The 18436-nt window shown below is 35.5% G+C and overlaps 1 protein-coding gene across 11 annotated transcripts in view; it reads left to right on the forward strand.

The window, feature by feature from the left end:
- The window catches only part of CCDC66 (coiled-coil domain containing 66), a 64505-nt gene that overhangs the window by 10098 nt on the left and 35971 nt on the right, over window positions 1-18436 (forward strand). For 5 of the 11 annotated variants that reach the window (XR_006715879.1, XM_045493256.1, XM_045493258.1 and 2 more), the window contains exons 4-8: window positions 1400-1844; window positions 3525-3690; window positions 3870-3977; window positions 5701-5836; window positions 6668-6769. Coding sequence is in view for 10 of the 11 variants with exons in the window: in XM_045493256.1 (XP_045349212.1) it covers window positions 1400-1844; window positions 3525-3690; window positions 3870-3977; window positions 5701-5836; window positions 6668-6769 (957 nt within the window). In the remaining variant the exon portion in view is untranslated. The remainder of the gene's footprint in view (window positions 1-1399; window positions 1845-3524; window positions 3691-3869; window positions 3978-5700; window positions 5837-6667; window positions 6770-18436) is intronic. The other 6 variants (XM_045493257.1, XM_045493262.1, XM_045493264.1 and 3 more) reach the window with 5 other exon arrangements.

An 18436-nucleotide genomic window follows, 5' to 3' on the forward strand; every position in this document is an offset into this window, starting at 1 on the left:
GATAATAATGTTAGGATGAGGATCTGAGAATCAGTCACTGGATTTGCAACATAAAAGTTATTAGTGACCTTGATGAGTTTTAGTGGAGTCGTGTGGGTGAAAGCTTGTTGGGAATGGGATTATGGGAGATGAGAGGAGAAAGTGGAATCATGTATTTTTTAAGGTGATAAAAAATGATGTGATCCAGCAGAAAAGAAACAGTTGATTCAGGAGAAAGCAAAGAATTGCTGGAGAAAGATCCCTGAGAACGGGTTATATGAATATGTATGAATAACAGGAGTACAAGCAGGTTTGTATGACTATTGATGCTGGTACAGATTTGGTGGTAGAAATTTCTTGAAGTTTTTTCAGAATGCTTCTCTATAAGATTTTTAGTGAAATATTGATCAAGATTTTCAGCTGAGAATAAGTTATGAAAGAGAAAGTGTTAGGAATTTGGGAAAGAGGAGAAAGTTGAGATTAAGAGTAAATGAATTTGGGAAATGTTTGACTATAGGGTAGCATGTTGTTTGGGCTATGTATTTAAGGTGAAACTAAATATTGTGGCTTGGTATTTTTCTTCCTGAGTAGTGCAGGCACAGAGTAGGTGATGAAGAGTTAGATTTTACCAGTTTGGGGATTTGCAAAGTGTGTGTCAGAGCAGGAGTTGGGAATGGAAGGCAATGGTGGTTTTGGTTGATTGTGGAATTTAAGGAAGGAAATGAGGACAAGAGGAAGGTAGTAGAATCAATAGATTATAGATCCCAGATGAGTTAAAGAATTATCAGAATTGGGATATGCAAGGAGAGTGTTGGTCATTGTGCCGTGATTGAAATTGAGACTATGGAGGGATTGCAAGTTAGGAGTAACAAGGTCAGTGTAAGATATCATTATGGGAATGAGTAACCGAGGTAGCTTGGAGGACAAGAGTAGAAGAGCAGAGTTAAGGACATGAGAGGCCAGGGAATTGGAAAAATGATCTATGTGGATATGAAAGCACTAATAATTAAGACAGGAGTTACGCTAGAGGGATGTCGACCCACAAGTTAAGTTTTTCAAGGCGTAACTAACCTAAGTTACTAATGCACAGGTCTATAGATACCTATAAAGAAAATTGGTAGTATGAGTGGTATAATCATGACATGAGATTCCAAGCTGGAGTAGAATGGAGATGTTCTACAACAGCTAGAATGAAAATTCTTCTGTATTCAGTATCTTGAAATAAAATAATTTCCAGTTGTTGATGAAGCTTTTAGGTAGATTTGCAAAGGTTAAATGTTATTTTCTCATGGATATAATCTTTTAACAGCAAAATGGAAAAAAAATTTAGAAGCCTGACATCACAGACAATATAAATAAGGATAATTGTTTGATTTTTTCATGGGTTGTTATAAAGTATAAATTTCTCGTGTTTTAACAGATGGGAAATAAGACCAAGATTGCAAAATGTCCATTAAGAACAAAACAAACTGGATACATTCTAAAATCAACACAAAATACTTGTATCAAGAGTGGAAAACTTTTGCAAAAGAAGAGAATGGGTTCAGAAACTTCACAGGCAAAAGGTGAAAAAAATAGTATGACTTTTTCACCCACTAAGGATTTATGCAAGCAGTATGTAGATAAAGACTGTCTTTATGTCCAGAAAGAGATTTTACCTGCCACCCCCAATATACAGAAGACTAGAAACACCATAAATACATCTATAGTATCTAAAGAGAAGCTTTGCCAAAAACACATCACAGCTGAAAATATGAAGAGCAGTTTGGTGTGTCTAACACAAGACCAACTACAACAGATTTTGATGACTGTGAACCAAGGGAATGGATCTATTTCCCTGATTGAAAATGGAAAGGAGGAAACATGTAAGGTTTTTTTTGAAGTTTTAATTAATATTAACTTTACCAATATGTACTTGTTTTCGAATTTCTCATTCATTGGATTTGATATAACTGTGCCTCTTAAATTCTAAGTTACTGTGTAACAATCTTTTAAAATAATTATTCTTTTAGAGAACAGTTTTCTCATGCAGAATTACTTGTATAGTTATAATATGCCACATTTTAAGGTTAATGCTCAAAACACAGTACAATCATGGTACCATAGCCTTAAACCCAATTCTGTGGACTCTAGAGTAAAAAAGCTATGGTACTTATTTTAGAATATAGAAGGCTCTACATACATTAAAAATAATTATATTAAATGTTTTAAAGGACCACTATAGAATTTCTAGTGAAAATTGAGGGAAGCTTTACTTCGAATATTTGACTTGAGTTGCTGAAAAGATTTTTTCCTGGCTCCTGCATTTTGCCTTCTTTGACCCTTAATCTACGTTGAGGATTGGCAGCACTATCTTTTTAACCAATGTAAATCATAGATTTGGAAGGAGTAGTAGAGTGTTACATGTCTTCTGTTTCATTAGGGCATTGTGTTATGTTTTTTTTTTTTTTTTTTTAAATTTTTTTTTTTTTTTTTCAACGTTTATTTACTTTTGGGACAGAGAGAGACAGAGCATGAACGGGGGAGGGGCAGAGGGAGAGGAAGACACAGAATCGGAAACAGGCTCCAGGCTCTGAGCCATCAGCCCAGAGCCCGACGCGGGGCTCGAACTCACGGACCGCGAGATCGTGACCTGGCTGAGTCGGACGCTTAACCGACTGCGCCACCCAGGCGCCCTGTGTTATGTTTTTAAAAGCCTTCCAGTTTCAGCTTTGAGCTAAAGAATTAATATGAGTAGAAATATCATTAAAATTTTGTTAGGCGATAATGAAATAAATTAAAATTAACAGTCACCAGAAAGAGGCCCCACAACTGACTTGGGGACAAGTTGGAGTAATTTACCTTCTCTTGGTCTAGATTATTCTTTGTAAAATGAGGGAGCTGGGTCTTTAGAGGCTAGAATTGTAGCCTAGAGAACAAAAAATAAAAACTTACTATGCATAGTGAGAGATAACATCAACAAAGTTGAAGGCAGAATTTGTCTAATCATGTATTGACCTGCATATTAAATATGCTTTCTCTTCACTGGGAAAACTAGCACATTGAGGAAGAATTAGAACAGTGTTTGAGCCAAGCATAGGAACCTGTATAAAACATTTGTAACAGATATAACAGAGGCATAGAGACAGGGGTCCATAATAAAGTTTTCCATTGATTTCCCAGCTAAATGAGAAAAATAAGGACAAGGTAATGAGTTTTTCATAAAGCTATTTGCATTTATTCTCCTTTAAGTTGTGATTTGTATTATATTATTTGTAAAAATATTATCAACAAGAGTAAATGGAGGGTTTTTGTTGTTGTTGCTTGTTTGTTTTCATATTTGACACAAGAGATTATATAGATCTTCTGGACCATTTAACCGCTGGGCTCAGTTTCCTTTTTTGCAAAAGGGAACGATAATACCTACTGAAGGATTGCTGTGAGAGGTAATTACTTTGGTAATGTTAAGGCAGTGTTTTTAAAGTGTGTAGCAGTATGCCAAGATAAGGTATTGTAATATGTGTCATTTTAGTGTTAATTTTAAAACATGCATTTTTATTCCCTAGGTCGGGGCAGTCTACATTTAAACGATATTTCTAATCAGCCAAATGACAAAAACGTTATGGGAGTACTCCAAAAAACTGAGGCTCTTTCATCTGTCCTAGATGAAAGTAAATCTGTTTTAAATAAAAATCAAGAGACATCTAAGCAGTATGAACAGAAAATTGCCGTGTATGTAACTCCTATATGTTATTGTGGGGTCTTCTGGTGAAAATGGTTCTGCTTTTCCTTGACTTGCATGTGAAATATTTACTGTGAAGACTGTGAGCTGTTTACAAGTTTATTACTTAATATTTATGGGTAACTTGTATAGAAACATATAATAAGGTTTCTGTTGTTTTTTGTGTTAGAGAGAATGCATGGAAACCAGCTGACATATTCAGTACCCTGGGGGAAAGAGAACGTGATAGAAGTTTGTTGGAAGCAAAAAAAGCCCAGTGGAGGAAAGAGCTTGGTAGGTAATTATTATACCTGTTATTATTATAGATTAGGTTGTGTCTTTTTGTCTACTCAGTGTGCACCAAAAGACCAGAGGTGAGTGATGAGCATTAATATCATTAGTATCATTCTGGAGCTCAAAGATTCCTAAACTTTTCTCGGTTCCTGAGAATCCATTTTCATATTTTTCTATTGTAGAAATCCTATGCATTTAATGGTTTTATTTAAAAATAATTGGGTTCGGGGCACCTGGGTGACTCAGTCGGTTAGGCGTCTGACTTTGGCTCAGGGCATGATCTCATAGTCCATGAGTTTGAGCCCCGTGTCGGGCTCTGTGCTGACAGCTCAGAGCCTGGAGCCTGCTTTGGATTCTGTGTCCCTCCTCCCCACCCCCCCCCTCTCTGCCCCTCCCCTGCTTGCACTCTGTCTGTCTGTCTGTCTCTCACTCTCAAAATAAATAAACATTAAAAAATAAAATAAAAAAAAGTAAAAGCATAGAGATGGGCTTCATCTTCCACTCAACTAGAAAGTCCTGTGAGGCAGTCATATCGCTGATGAGACAGGTGATATAGAAAAAGAGATAAGCAGAAGAAATTGGGAATGAATTATTTATGTTGGAAGTCAAAGTAGCAGAAGTTTGAAGAAATTAAATGTATGCTAACAGTATCTGAAGGTTTGGAGATTCGTTGTTATCTTTATATCATAATTTCAGCTTTAAATATTTTCTTTCAATACACATTTTGCTTATCAGACTGTAACACCAAACTTCTGAAGTAAGATGGAACTGCTTGGAAATGACTAAAGTGTTTTATGTTTTATTACCTAAAAAGAGTTTACTTTCTTCTACTGTTAAGAAAGCACCTTTCTCTTTGTTAAAGTCCTGCTTTCATTAATTTTCTTGAAATTTAGATTTATACATCTCTGAATCTTTTTAAAGTTTATTTTTGAGAGAGAGACAACATGAGTGGGGAGGGGCAGAGAGAGAGGGAGACAGAGAATCCCAAGTAGGCTCTGCACTGTCAGTGTGGAGCCTGACCTGGGGCTTGAACTCGTGAGACCATGAGACCATGACCTGAGCCAAAACCAAGAGTCGGGTGTTTAACCGACTGAGCCACCTAGGTGCCCCTATACATCTCTGAATTTTTAAGAACTATTGATTTGGGACCTTGTTGTTATATTAGTTTGTTAGATACAAGATTTTGTTTTTTCACTTTTCAGCAGTTATGAATAATAATGGCATTTATTACATACTTACTTTGTGCTAGGTCCTATACTGAAATAGGCACTATTCTCATTTTACAAAAGAAGAAACTGAGTTTTAGAAAGGTGAACAGCAATTTGCCCCGTTACACAGATAGGAAGTGGTTGAACTAGGATTCGCTTACAGGGTTCTCTGAATCCAGAGGTCTCACTTTTCAATCTCTTTGTAATACCTGAGTGAACATTATAGGAAAGTAGAACTTCAGAATAATTAGCATGTTATAAAATACGTTCTGAAAAAATTGCTTTTTATTGCCAATTGTGATAAACATTTTTACATCCATCTGTGCCATACATAAGTTTGGTTCTGGTTAAATGTTTTCTTTTATTCCATATTTCTTAAAATTCTTCTCTGTTTTGTGAGGTAATCTCCCTAAAAAACAGTTTTGATTAGATCTGTGTTGGAATCTGCACTCTTTAAGAAGGTCATGATTTGTTTACATGATTTTTTTTTTACAGTTTTTATACATTTTTTTAAAAAAGGACATTATTTACAGATGAACAGGTTGCTTTAAAGAAGAAAGAAAAAGAAGCTTCTGAAAAATGGAACAATCCTTGGAAAAAATTTGAAAGTGATAAAAGAGTATGGGAAAAATTTCAAATTCTTGACCAGTCTAAGGTAAGAGTATAAAAATGAAGCATTTTTAGAATATAAGACATCTTAATTTTACTTTTAAAAAAAAAATTTTTTTTTTTAATGTTTATTTATTCTTGAGACAGAGAGAGACAGAGCATGAATGGGGGAGGGTCAGAGAGAGAGGGAGATGCAGAATCCGAAACAGGCTCCAGGCTCTGAGCGGTCAGCACAGGGCCTGACGCGGGGCTCGAACCCACGGACCGCGAGATCATGACCTGAGCCGAAGTTGGACGCTCAACCGACTGAGCCACCCAGGCGCCCCTACTTTTTTAAATTCTAAGCCATGTTCATATCATAAAGCTTTTTAAAAAAATTTATTTTTCATGTTATTTTATCTCATTCATTCATTCATTCATTCATTCCGTTAGTAGGCTTCATGCACAGCATGGAGCCCAACGTGGGGCTTGAACTCACAAGAGTTCAAGACCTGAGCTAAGACCTGAGCTAAGATTAAGAGTTGGATGCTTAACTGACTGAGCCATCCAGGCACCTCTCATATCTTATTGTAGAACAATTTTATTTTGAATTTAATTATGACCTCAGCTAGGTTCTATTTGCATTCTGTAAATTGTCTTACTATATAGATGAGTGTAGAGGCCTGAGGCACCTCCTTCAGGCTCCTGTAAAAGAGCTCTGCATTTTTTTAGGTGACCACAAAACACTGCCAGTGACCATGTGGTATCCACCACAAGGTTATGTCAAACATAAGTATATACCAGGTGTCCCTTAAGTAGTGTTTTAGTGACCTTTAAATTTTGCCTAGGTTTAATATTATATAAAGAAAGTGTCCTTGTGTTTTCTCTTTGTTTTTAGACTTGTGCTAGCTCTTCTAGCATTCTGTCACAGTCTCCTTGTCAGGTAACAGTGGTCCAGGATGATGGGCACCCACTAATTAGAGTTGGTCAAATTTTAGAGGTAAGTGCCATTACTTTGAATATATAAACCTTTTAGTACTTGATCTCTATTTTCCTTGAAGGAGTGAATCTAAATATTTTTATTTTATTTTAATTAACAGTTAATTTTTACTAAGTGCATTATGCTCCTTAAATTTAAAAAAATATGAACTTTTCTTTTTTATATATATATAATAATTTTTCTTTCCTAGTGAACGTTTACAGTTTAACAAATGTGTTCTGAAAATAATGCAGTAACCTAAAGGGATGATTCTGGTGGTAGACGTTTTCAGCACTGGTAGATTTCTTTTTTTTTTTTTTTTTTTTTTTTTTTAAATATTTTTTTTTTTCAACGTTTATTTATTTTTGGGACAGAGAGAGACAGAGCATGAACGGGGGAGGGGCAGAGAGAGAGGGAGACACAGAATCTTCGGAAACAGGCTCCAGGCTCCGAGCCATCAGCCCAGAGCCCGACGCGGGGCTCGAACTCACGGACCGCGAGATCGTGACCTGGCTGAAGTCGGACGCCCAACCGACTGCGCCACCCAGGCGCCCCCAGCACTGGTAGATTTCTTATAGAACCCCTCCAGGTTAGATTGTGTGGCTTCCAAGGCTGTTTGTTCTGCTCCATATAGGGCTGACTTGCCTACATCAAAGAGTTCTATAGTTGTTGATAATTTTACATTAACAAAAGGAATGAAATCTGAATTGTATTTTTCCACATTCCCAAAAGTACTTTGACTATTGAAAGGCAATAAATTAGTCTTGATAGAAGGCATTTTACAAAAATCTTAGTTTTAAAGGATAATTTTAAGTGTAAAGTTAAAGTGTAAAGTTTAAAAATTGATACATGCAGGGGCGCCTGGGTGACTCAGTTGGTTGAGTGTCCGACTCTAGGTTTTGGCTCAGGTCACAATTTCCTGGTTTGTGAGATCTGTGCTGACAGCACATAGCCTGCTTGGGATTTTCTCTCTCACTCACTCACTCTCAGCCCCTCCGCAACTTGTGTGTGCACTCTCTCTCAAAAACAAAATACTTTGATGCATGCAGATACTACTAAAAATTACAACTAAAACTGTTCATGAAGTTGGTAAGAATTAGTTGTTAGCTTATTTACAGTTCAACATTAGGATTGAAGTATCTTTAATACTAAAAATGGTAAGGTATTTTCAGTTACCAAAAAAATTTAGATTGAAATGTTAGTATATCATTTCTTATTGCTTAATTTGTACTACCTTTAGGTCATTTATTATCTGAGAGTAATTTATACTATGATTATTTTCTTAATTTTTTTTTAATATTTATTTATTTTTGAGAGAGAGAGACAAAGCATGAATGGCAGAGGGGCAGAGAGAGAGGGAGACACAGAATCCGAAACAGGCTCCAGGCTCTGAGCTGTCAGCACAATCCCGATGCGGTGCTTAAACTCACAAACCGTGAGATTACGACCTGAGCTGAAGTCAGATGCTTAACCGACTGAGCCACCCAGGCACCCCTATACTATGATTATTAATGCAAATAAATAATTAGCCATTCGAGGTGACTTTTAGGTGTTTTTACATTTCATATGTATTTTTAAATGATAGCATGTGTCTTTTTTTTATAATCCAAAAAACCAATAAAATTATTTATACTGTGGAGTCAGAGATGGGAATTGGGGTGGGAGAAGAACTAGAAAATAAAACACACACTAAATGTAAGGCTGGACAACCAAGGCTTAAAGGGTATCATTATCTATTCTCTTTTTTTTTTTTTTTTACTGTTTAAATGCAATTTTTATGCACTTATGTGTATGCATGTGGTAGGATATTGGAGAGATGCTGTTGAGGGGAAATGAATTAACTGTGTAATTTTAAAAAACGCTTCTTAAATATCTGAAAGCAGTTGGCTTCAGAAATCCATCCCATAGCCAGACTGTTTTACTATTAAGTTAACCTTTTTGTGTAATTAAGAGGAGCAAAAATTTGATTGCAAGTAGAGTCACCAAGGCCAATTTTGTTAAAACATGAGGTAATGCATATAAAGTGCTTATTAGAACATTGGCTGACAAATAGCAAATACTCAATGAAAGTTTACTCTGTTTGTAACTTACAAAGCATATCTTTTTGGAGTCCAAGGCTGTTTGGCGTCAGTTCTCTCACCAGCTTCCCTTCTTCTTTCTTTTTTTTAAGTTTATTTATTTTGTGAGAAAGAGCAGAGGGGCAGAGAGAGAGAATCCCTAGTAGGCTTTGCACTGCCAGTGCTGAGCCTGACTAGGGGCTCGAACTCATGAACCATGAGATCATGAGATCATGAATCATCCAATCATGAGATCAGACACTTGGAACTGAACCACCCAGTTGCCCCTACACTGTGTAATTTTAAACTGTTGTGTTTCTAAGAAATTTACTTCTAGCCTCAACTTTTTTGAGAACATCTCACCTCCATGCAGACTTGGCTTTCCCTAATCACTACTCCTTGCTGGGAAACCTTTTAAGTGAAGGAAGTGTATTCAAATGCATTCTTTAACATGGGGAAGAAAGGGAGGTTATCATTCTGCTAAGTTTCTTAATGCTACCACCATACTATAATTCTGCATTTGGCCAATAAAAAATTATATGTTTTTTCCTTTTTAACCTTTTTTTTTTTTTGTGGTAAAATACACAAAACAGAATTTACCATTTTAATCATTTTTAAGTGACATGTAGAGGGATTCAGTACATTCATTTTGTTAGTCAACCATCGCCGCTGTCCACCTCCAGAATTTTTTCATCATTCCAAACAAACTATCCATTACAGTCATTCCCCATTTTTCCCTCCCCCTAGCCCCTGGCAGCCATTCTAATTTGTCTATGAATTTGACTATTCTAGATACTTTAAGTGGAATCACGTAATATTTGCTCTTTTGTGTCTGACATACTTCATTTATACTGTTTTCAGGGTTCATCCGTGTTATAGCATGTATCAGAGTCTCATTCCTTTTTAAGGCTAAATAATATTTCATTGTATTTATAATACTGCATTTTGTTCATCCATCCAAATGTTGATGGATATTTGAGTTGTTACCCCTTTTTGGCTATTGTGGAATAATGCTGCAATGAACATTGGTGTACAGACAATCTCTTTGAGGCTCTACTCTCAATTCTTTTGGGTAGATACCCATGTGTGGAATTGCCGCATCATATGATAATTTTATATTTAATTTTTTATTAGGTTTTACCAGTTTTAATTTGGTAATTTTATATTTAACTGTATTGTTTGCCATAGTTGTTCTACCATTGCACATTTCCATCAGCAGTGCACAAGGATTCTAATTTCTCCACATCCTCACCGACTTTTTTGTAATAACTGACCTAATAGGTGTGAAGTGGTAGCTCATTGTAATTTTGGTTTACATTTCCTTAATGATTAGTGATGTTGAACATTTTTTTCATATGCTTGTTGGCCATCTGTGTATCTTCTTTGGAGGGATGTCAAGTTTTGTGCCCATTTTTGAATTGGGTTTTTGTTGTCGTTGAGTTGTAAGCATTCTTTATTCTGGGTATTAATACCTGATCCTTTGTATGATTTGTACCATTCTTTATGTTGCCGTTTCACTTTCTTGATAGAGCCTTTTGATGCACAAAAGTTTTTAATTTTGATGAACTCCATTTTATCTGTTTTTTTTCCTTTGTTGCCTGTGCTTTTTGTCTCCTATCCAAGAAACCATTGCCAAATCTGATACAGAGCTTTTCCCCTATGTTTTCTTCTAAGATTTTTGTAGTTTCAGTTCTTATGTTTAGGTCTTTGATTCACTTGGAGTTAATTTTTGTATATAGTGTAAGATAAGGGTCCAGTTTTATTCTTTCACATATTTTGCATTGGTATCCAGTTTTCTCAGCACCATTTATTTGAAAAGATTGTCGGGGTGCCTGGGTGGCGCAGTCGGTTAAGCGTCCGACTTCAGCCAGGTCACGATCTCGCGGTCCGTGAGTTCGAGCCCCGCGTCAGGCTCTGGGCTGATGGCTCAGAGCCTGGAGCCTGTTTCCGATTCTGTGTCTCCCTCTCTCTCTGCCCCTCCCCCGTTCATGCTCTCTCTCTCTCTCTGTCCCCAAAAAAATAAATAAACATTGAAAAAAAAATATTAAAAAAAAAAAAAAAAGATTGTCCTTGATGGTCAATCATGATGACTCAACGATGGTCAAAAATCATGTGACTGTATATGTGAGAGTTTAATTCTGGGCACTCCATGCCATTGTTCTGTATGTCTCTTTATGTCACTGTCTCACTCTTTTAATTGTCCAATCTTTGTAGTAGGTTTTGAAAGCATGAAGTGTGAATTCTCCAGTTTTGTTCGTTTTTAAGATTGTTGTAGCTCTTTAGGCTTTCTTGAGATACCATAGGAATCTTAGGGTGGATTTTTCTATTTCTGCAAAATGCATCAAGTTTTTCATAGAGGTTGTGTTGAATCTGTAGATCACTTTAGGTAATTTTGACAATATTAAGTTTTCTGATTCATGAACACAGAGTATCTTTCCATTTATTTGTGCCTTCTTTAATTTCCCTCAGCAGTGTTTTACAGTTTTCAGTGTACACATCTTTTGCCTTCTTATTCCTAGGTATTTTATTTTTGGTGCTATTATACATGGAATTGTTTTCTTTCTTTTCTTTCTTTCTTTCTTTCAAGTTTCTTTGCTTATTTTGAGAGAGAGAGAGAACATGTGGGAGGGGCAGAGAGAGAGAGAGAGAGAGAATCCCAGGCAGCCTCTGCATCATCAGCACAGAGCCGAGCCCATGCTTGTAAGAACAGCAAGTTGGTCCTAAGTAACATATATCAGGTGCCTTGTCCAACAGTTGGGAAATATTTTTCTCAGGCACACATGGATATTTACAAAAAGTGATTTGTGTTAGGCCATAAAGAAAGGCTCAGATAAAATTTAAATAGCTATTTTTACAGTGATGTCTGACTACAAGTAACTTAGAAGTTTTAGAGATTTAAAAAAAGATTTTTTTTTTTTTAACATTTATTCATTTTTGAGAGACAGAGAGCAAGCATGAGTGGGGAAAGGGCAGGGAGAGGGAGACACAGAATTTGAAGCAGGCTCCAGGCTCCGAGCTGTCAGCAACAGAACCCGACCCGGGGCTCAAACTCACGAACTGCAAGATCATGACCTGAGCCAAAGTCAGACACTCAACCGACTGAGCCACCCAGGCGCCCGTGCAAAAAGAGATTTTTAAGTACTACATATGTATTTGGAAATTAAAAATCACACTACTGAATAACTTGAGTAAAAAAATCATAGTGGAAATCACAAATACTTGGAACAGAATTACAGTGTATATGCACACATCAGAGACACATCATAAGTTCAAGAGAAAGTGTATTAGAAAAGAAAATCTTTAAATGCTAGGTGTCTAAAGAAGTTAGGAAAAGAACAACAGAATAAATTATTTTTTTTAATATGTATTTTTGAGAGAGAGGGTGTGCATGTGCACATATGCACAAGTTGGGGAGGGGCAGAGGGAGAGGGAGACACAGAATCTGAAGCAGGCTCCAGTCTCCAGGCTGTCAGCACAGAGCCCAACGTGGGGCTCGAACTCACGAACTGTTAGATCATGACCTGAACTGAAGTTGGACACTTACCCAACTGAGCCACCTAGGCGCCCTAAGAACAACAGAATAAATTCGAAGAAATCATGAAAATAAGGATACCAGTCCTAACCTAAAGCTGAAAGTTGCCTGTTTGGAAAGAAGTAATAAATCTCTAGGAAAGATGATCAAGAAGATAAAAATTATGAGTGGCATAATTACAGAGAGTAATCAGTAGTGAATATCTTATGCCAACAATTCTGAAAACCTTGGTGAAATGGAGAAATTACTATAAAAATTATAACTTAAAGGAACTGACTTAAAAGGAAACCAAAAACTTGAATAATCCTGTTACTGTTAAAGGTAGATCTAGTTAGAAAGATTTTCCCACAAGAGATGCAAAATACCCAAGTGGTTTTACTAACAGTTTCTACCAAACTCTATTCACATGATCAGGCAGTAAAAATATGGAATAGCTCCCAATTAATTTAGAAGACTGTGTAAACTTGGTATTAAAGCCAGAAAAATACAAAACAAAAAAGGAAAATAAAGTTTATTTTGTTCAGGAATATATACCCAAAAATTCTAAAGAAAATATTCCCAATTAAAATTTAGTAATATATAGAAAGGCGATAATATATCATGACTAAGGCAGATTTTTGCTAGGTAGTTAAGGAAATATTTTAAAATCCACAATAGGGAAGAGAGAGGGAGGGAGGGAAGCAAACCATAAGAGACTCTTTAAAGATAGAGAACAAACTGGGGGTTGAGGAGGGGCAGGGGGGAATGGGCTAAACGGGTGATGGGCATTAAGGAGGGCACTTGTTATGGTGAGTACTGGGTGTTACATTTAAGTGATAAATCACTAGTTTTTACCCCTGAAACCAATATTATGCTATATTTTAACTAAAGTCTAAATAAAAATTTGGAGAAAAAAATCCATTTTCTTATAGACTCCAAAATAAAATAAAATCCACAAGTATATTATACCATTTTAATAACAAAAGAAAACATTTCAATAGGTGCAGAAAAAGCACTTGATAAAATTTAACCCCAGTTAAGGAATTTCCAATTGAGTATTTAAAAAAACAAATCAAAACACTACCACATTTTGGAAAAACTGGATAGCTACATGCAAAAGAATGAAACTGGACCACTTTCTTACACCATACACAAAAATAAACTCAAAATGGATTAAGGACCCAAGCTTGAGACCTGAAACCGTAAAAATCCTAGAAAGGAGCGCAGGCAGTAATTTCTGTGACATCGGCCATAGCAACATTTTTTTTTTTTTTTTTAGATTTCATCTCAGGCAAGAGAAACAAAAGCAAAAATAAACTATTGGGACTTCCTCAAAGTAAAAAGCTTCTGTATAGTAAAGGAGATAATCAACAAAACTAAAAGACAACCTACTGAGTGGGAGAAGATATTTGCAAATGACAAAACTGATAAAGGTTTAGTGTCCAAAATAGATAAAGCACTTATGCAAGTTCAACACTAAAAAAACCCAAATAATGCAATTCAAAAATGAGCAGAAGACATGAACAGACATTTCTCCAAAGAAGACATGAACAGACATTTCTCCAAAGAAGACATACAGATTGCCAAAAGACATATGAAAAGATACTCAGCATCACTTATCATCAGGGAAATGCAAATCAAAAACACAAACGAGCATTGGTGAAGATGTGGAGAAAAAGGAACTCTCATGCACTGTTGGTGGGAATGCAAACTGGTGCCGCCACTGTGGAAAACAGTATGCTCCAAAAATTAAAAATAGAACTACTATATGATCCAGAAATCGCATTACAGGGTATTTACCCAAAGAATATGAAAACACTAATTTGAAAGGATATATGCATCCCAGTGTTCATTGCAGCATTATTACAATAGCCAAATTATGGAAGCAGGCCCCCAAGATGTGTTATATATGTACAGTGGAATGTTACTCAGCTATAAAAAAGAATGTAATCCTGCCATTTGCAACAACATGGATGGAGCTAGAGAGTATAATACTAAGTGAAATAAATCAGAGATTGACAAATACCATATGATTTTACCCAAATGTGAATATAAGAAACCAACAAAGAAAAAAAAGCAAACTGAAAAATAGACTCTTAATTATAGAGAACAAACTAGTGGTTACCAGAGGGGGGATGGGTGAAATAGGTGGAGGGGATTAAGAGTATACTTGATGAGCACTGAGTAATGTGTAGAATTGTTGAATCACTATATTGTACATCTGAAACTAGTAGAACATCGTATGTTAACTATACTGGAGTTAAAAAACAAAACCCTAAAGCTAACATCCTAAGTGAGAAATTTTAGAAGTATTCCATAAGGAGATAAGATGTTCAAATTATTATTTGTTATTGATTGGTCCTAGCCAGTATAGCAAGACAAGGGGACAAAATTAAGTCATAGAACTGGAAAAGAAAAAATAAAATTGTAATGATTTTTCATTTATATAGAAATAAAACCTAAAACATCTATGGACAAAAAGTGAGGATTAATAATTTGAAAGGCCATAAAATTTTAACAAATTTCATAGGTTCAGATTACACAGAAGATGTTACCTGATCACAGTGGAATTAAGCTAGATGTCAGTAACAAATAGTAAAAAGAAAATTTCCAAATGTTTAATATTTAAGCAATATAGTTCTGTGTGAATGAAAAACAAAGTATATGAACTCTGAAAATGAAAATATTGCTTATAAAAACATGGGTTTTCTGTGCTTAGAGGTAAGTTTATAGACTTAAATCCATTTCTCGAAAAAGGAAGACTGGAAGACAAAACATTAATGATCTAAGTAATTCATTCAAGAAGTTAGAGAAAGAACAGCAAAAATTATACCCAAAACAAGTAGAAGGAGGGAAATAAGATCAGAGTGGATATTAGTAAAATTGGAAATAAATATACAGAATTAAGAGATCAACAGTAGTCCTTTATAAAGGTGTTTAAATTGATAAACCCCTTGTGAAGACTGGCATGAGTGAAAAAGGGGATACCACTAAAGGGTCTATGGACATTAAAAAGGCAAGAATGGGAGTACCTGGTAGCTCAGTTGGTTGAGCATCTGATTTCAGCTTAGGTCATGGTCTCACGGATCGTGAGTTTGACCCTCACATTGGGCTCCCTGCTGCCAGTATGGAGCTTGCTTCAGATCCTCTGTCCCCCTCTCCCTCTACCCCTCCCAAGCTTGTGCTCACTCTTTCTCAAAAATAAGCTTAAAAAAAAGGTAAGAGAATACATGAACTTTTGTCAGTACATTAGAGAATTTATGAAAATGGACAAAATATTAGAAAAAACAAATTACTAAAATTGACACATGAAATGGAAAATCTTGGTGAACTGAGTTATTAAAGAGCTGGAATCCATCATTAAAAATCTCACAAAATAAACCCAAGGCCCAGACATTTTTATTGGTGAATTCTTCCACGTAATTAAAGTAGAAGAGAAAGCTATTCAAGGTTTATGAGAGTGGAATGAACAAAACCTGATACTCAAAGCTGACAAGACAAATATTTTGATATGAAAACTTGACAGTACGAGAAAGAGAAGAATTTTAAATGGTACATCATGATGAATTGGGTTTATTCAAGGAACACAGGCTGGGTTTAACATTCAGAAGTCAGCGATACTCCCTTGTATTTTGAGGAATTTAATCAAAGGGTTAAGATATAAAATTTAATCAAAATTTTATTTAAATTTAATTAATTTAATTAATTAACAAAATTAATTTATTTTTTAACAAAAATTAAATTAATTTAATCAAAGGGTTAAGATATAAAAATATGCTGACATCAAGGACACAACACTGGTGGCCCAAATGTCCACCAACTGATGAATGGATAAAGAAGGTGTGGTATATATTTATACATACACACACAATGGAATGCTACTTGGTGATGAAAAGTAATGGAACCTTGCTGTTTGCAACAATGTGGATAGAACTGGAGGGTATTATGATAAGCGAAATAAGTCAATCAGAGAAAGATATCCTATGATTTCACTCATGTGCAATTTGAGAAACTCAACAGATGAGCATAGGGGAAGGGAAGGAAAAATAAGATAAAAACAAAGAGGGAGGCAAACCATAAGAGACTCTTAAATACAGAGAACAAAACTGAGGGTTGCTGGGGCGGGGCAGGAGGGTGGCAGTTGGGTTAAATGGGTGATGGGCATTAAGGACGGTACTTTCTGGGATGAGCACTGGGTGTCATATGGTAAGAGATGAATCACTGGGCTCTACTGAAGCCAAGACTATATGTCAACTAACTTGAAAATAAATTTAAAAAGTTCTCTTTGAGGGCACCTGGGTGGCTTAGTTAGTTAAGTGTCTGACTTTGGCCCAGGTCCTGATCTCAGGGTTTGTGGGTTTGTGCTTTCTCTCTCTCTCTCTCTCAAACTTTAAAAAGTACTCTGCGAATATTACTGTTAGATTATAAAATACATGGAGAAAATATTTGCAAATTACCTGATAAAGGGCTGTATCTAGACTATATCTTTTAAGACCCCCAAAATTCAGTAATAACTAATTTTTAAAATTTCTTTAAGTCTATTTTGAGAGAGAGTGTGAGCAGGGGAGAGGCAGAGAGAGAATCCCAAGCAGGTTCTGTGACATTAGCACAGAGCCTGACATGGGACTCAAACCCGTGAACCGTGAGATCATGACCTGAGCTGAAATTAAGAGTTGGACGCTCAACCGACTGAGCCACCCAGGTGCCCCAAGAGAAAATAATAATTTTAAGTGTTTCCTAGTAAGTTAGAGAAGTAAAACAAATTATTCAGTGGTAAGGAAGTTATAAGACATCCTTGAGTAGGAAGTGGAAGACTGAATTAAAAACTGATTTTTTAAAAATTATTTTTTAATTTACATCCAAATTAGCATATAGTACAACAGTCATTTCGGGAGTAGATTCCTTAATGCCCCTTACCCATTTAGCCCATCCCTCCTCCCCCAGCCCATCCAGCAACCCTCTCTTTGTTCTCTATATTTAAGAGAAATGAACTCATTAAGTTTTCCATAGGGTTGTAAAGACACGAATAGAAAACATTTTGTGAGTGATTTTAGGAATTTTCAAGGGTAATTTTGATTTGTACCTAAACAGAATAATTTGTAACTCGACTGAAATTTGAAACCACGTCTAGTTAAATCAGACTTAAACAGATGACAGAGTCTAAAATGATTGAGTGCCATGTTGAGAAAGTCTTGTAAGGAGGTAAAAAGGGACATTTGCTTCTTTTCCATTTTGATCTTCAAAATCATATTTCTAGAAATAGAATTGTTGAATTACTTGAAGATAATGCTTCTTTTGAAGTGACTCTTTTAGGCTTAAGGAAATGTGACGGTTTTTATCTCTTTAAAACATGTAAGAATACATGAGATACTAAAATTTTTTCTTGTTGTATAAATATTTCCTTCCTTTAACTAAAGCAGTTTGTCAATTGCCATTGTTTCTGTTAAAAACAAAGGTAGAAAGTAGCATTATGAGATATATTGTGACTGTAGTAGTCTATCAAGCTGTTTTTTTAATTATGTCCTGCAGTTATTTCGTGTAACAGTATGTTTGTTACTTAGCTGGTGCATTTCAGGACAGTTTGAGTAGTATATATTATTTTTTTTGTTAGAGTATCCTAAATTTTCATAAATTAAGAAGCAACAACAAATTTTTATGCTACTATTCTAATTTTTGTTTTTTTCTTAGAATTCAAGGACTTAACCTAGACACAATATGTTTATCTTATTGAAATGTCATCTACTGTGATAAGGCTGTAGCAGTAGAAATGGAAAAGAGGGATCTCTAGAGAGACATTATGATTCAATAGAGAAAGCCTCTGGTACTCATATCTTCCTGGCTCTTGGTCCAGAGGCAGTATTTCCTGTGTTCTGAAGCCAGATGTAAAACAGTATTTTACATCTAACTTAAATGATCAGTAACTCTTTTCAAAGTCTAAATGAGACTATTAGGAAAAACTTTTAAAAATCTTATAATTATTTTAGAAAAAGAATTTTTTATTATAAAATTCCTTTTTTTACATTTAGTTACCTTACTGTGTTCTCTACTTCTGTATGTTACAAGTATGATTCTAGAAATTGGAACAGATCTATTTAATTGTATAACTCAAATTTTTTTCTT

The sequence above is a fragment of the Leopardus geoffroyi genome, chromosome A2 (genome assembly GCF_018350155.1).
Source record: "Leopardus geoffroyi isolate Oge1 chromosome A2, O.geoffroyi_Oge1_pat1.0, whole genome shotgun sequence".
In the NCBI taxonomy this organism is placed as follows: Eukaryota; Metazoa; Chordata; class Mammalia; order Carnivora; family Felidae; genus Leopardus; species Leopardus geoffroyi.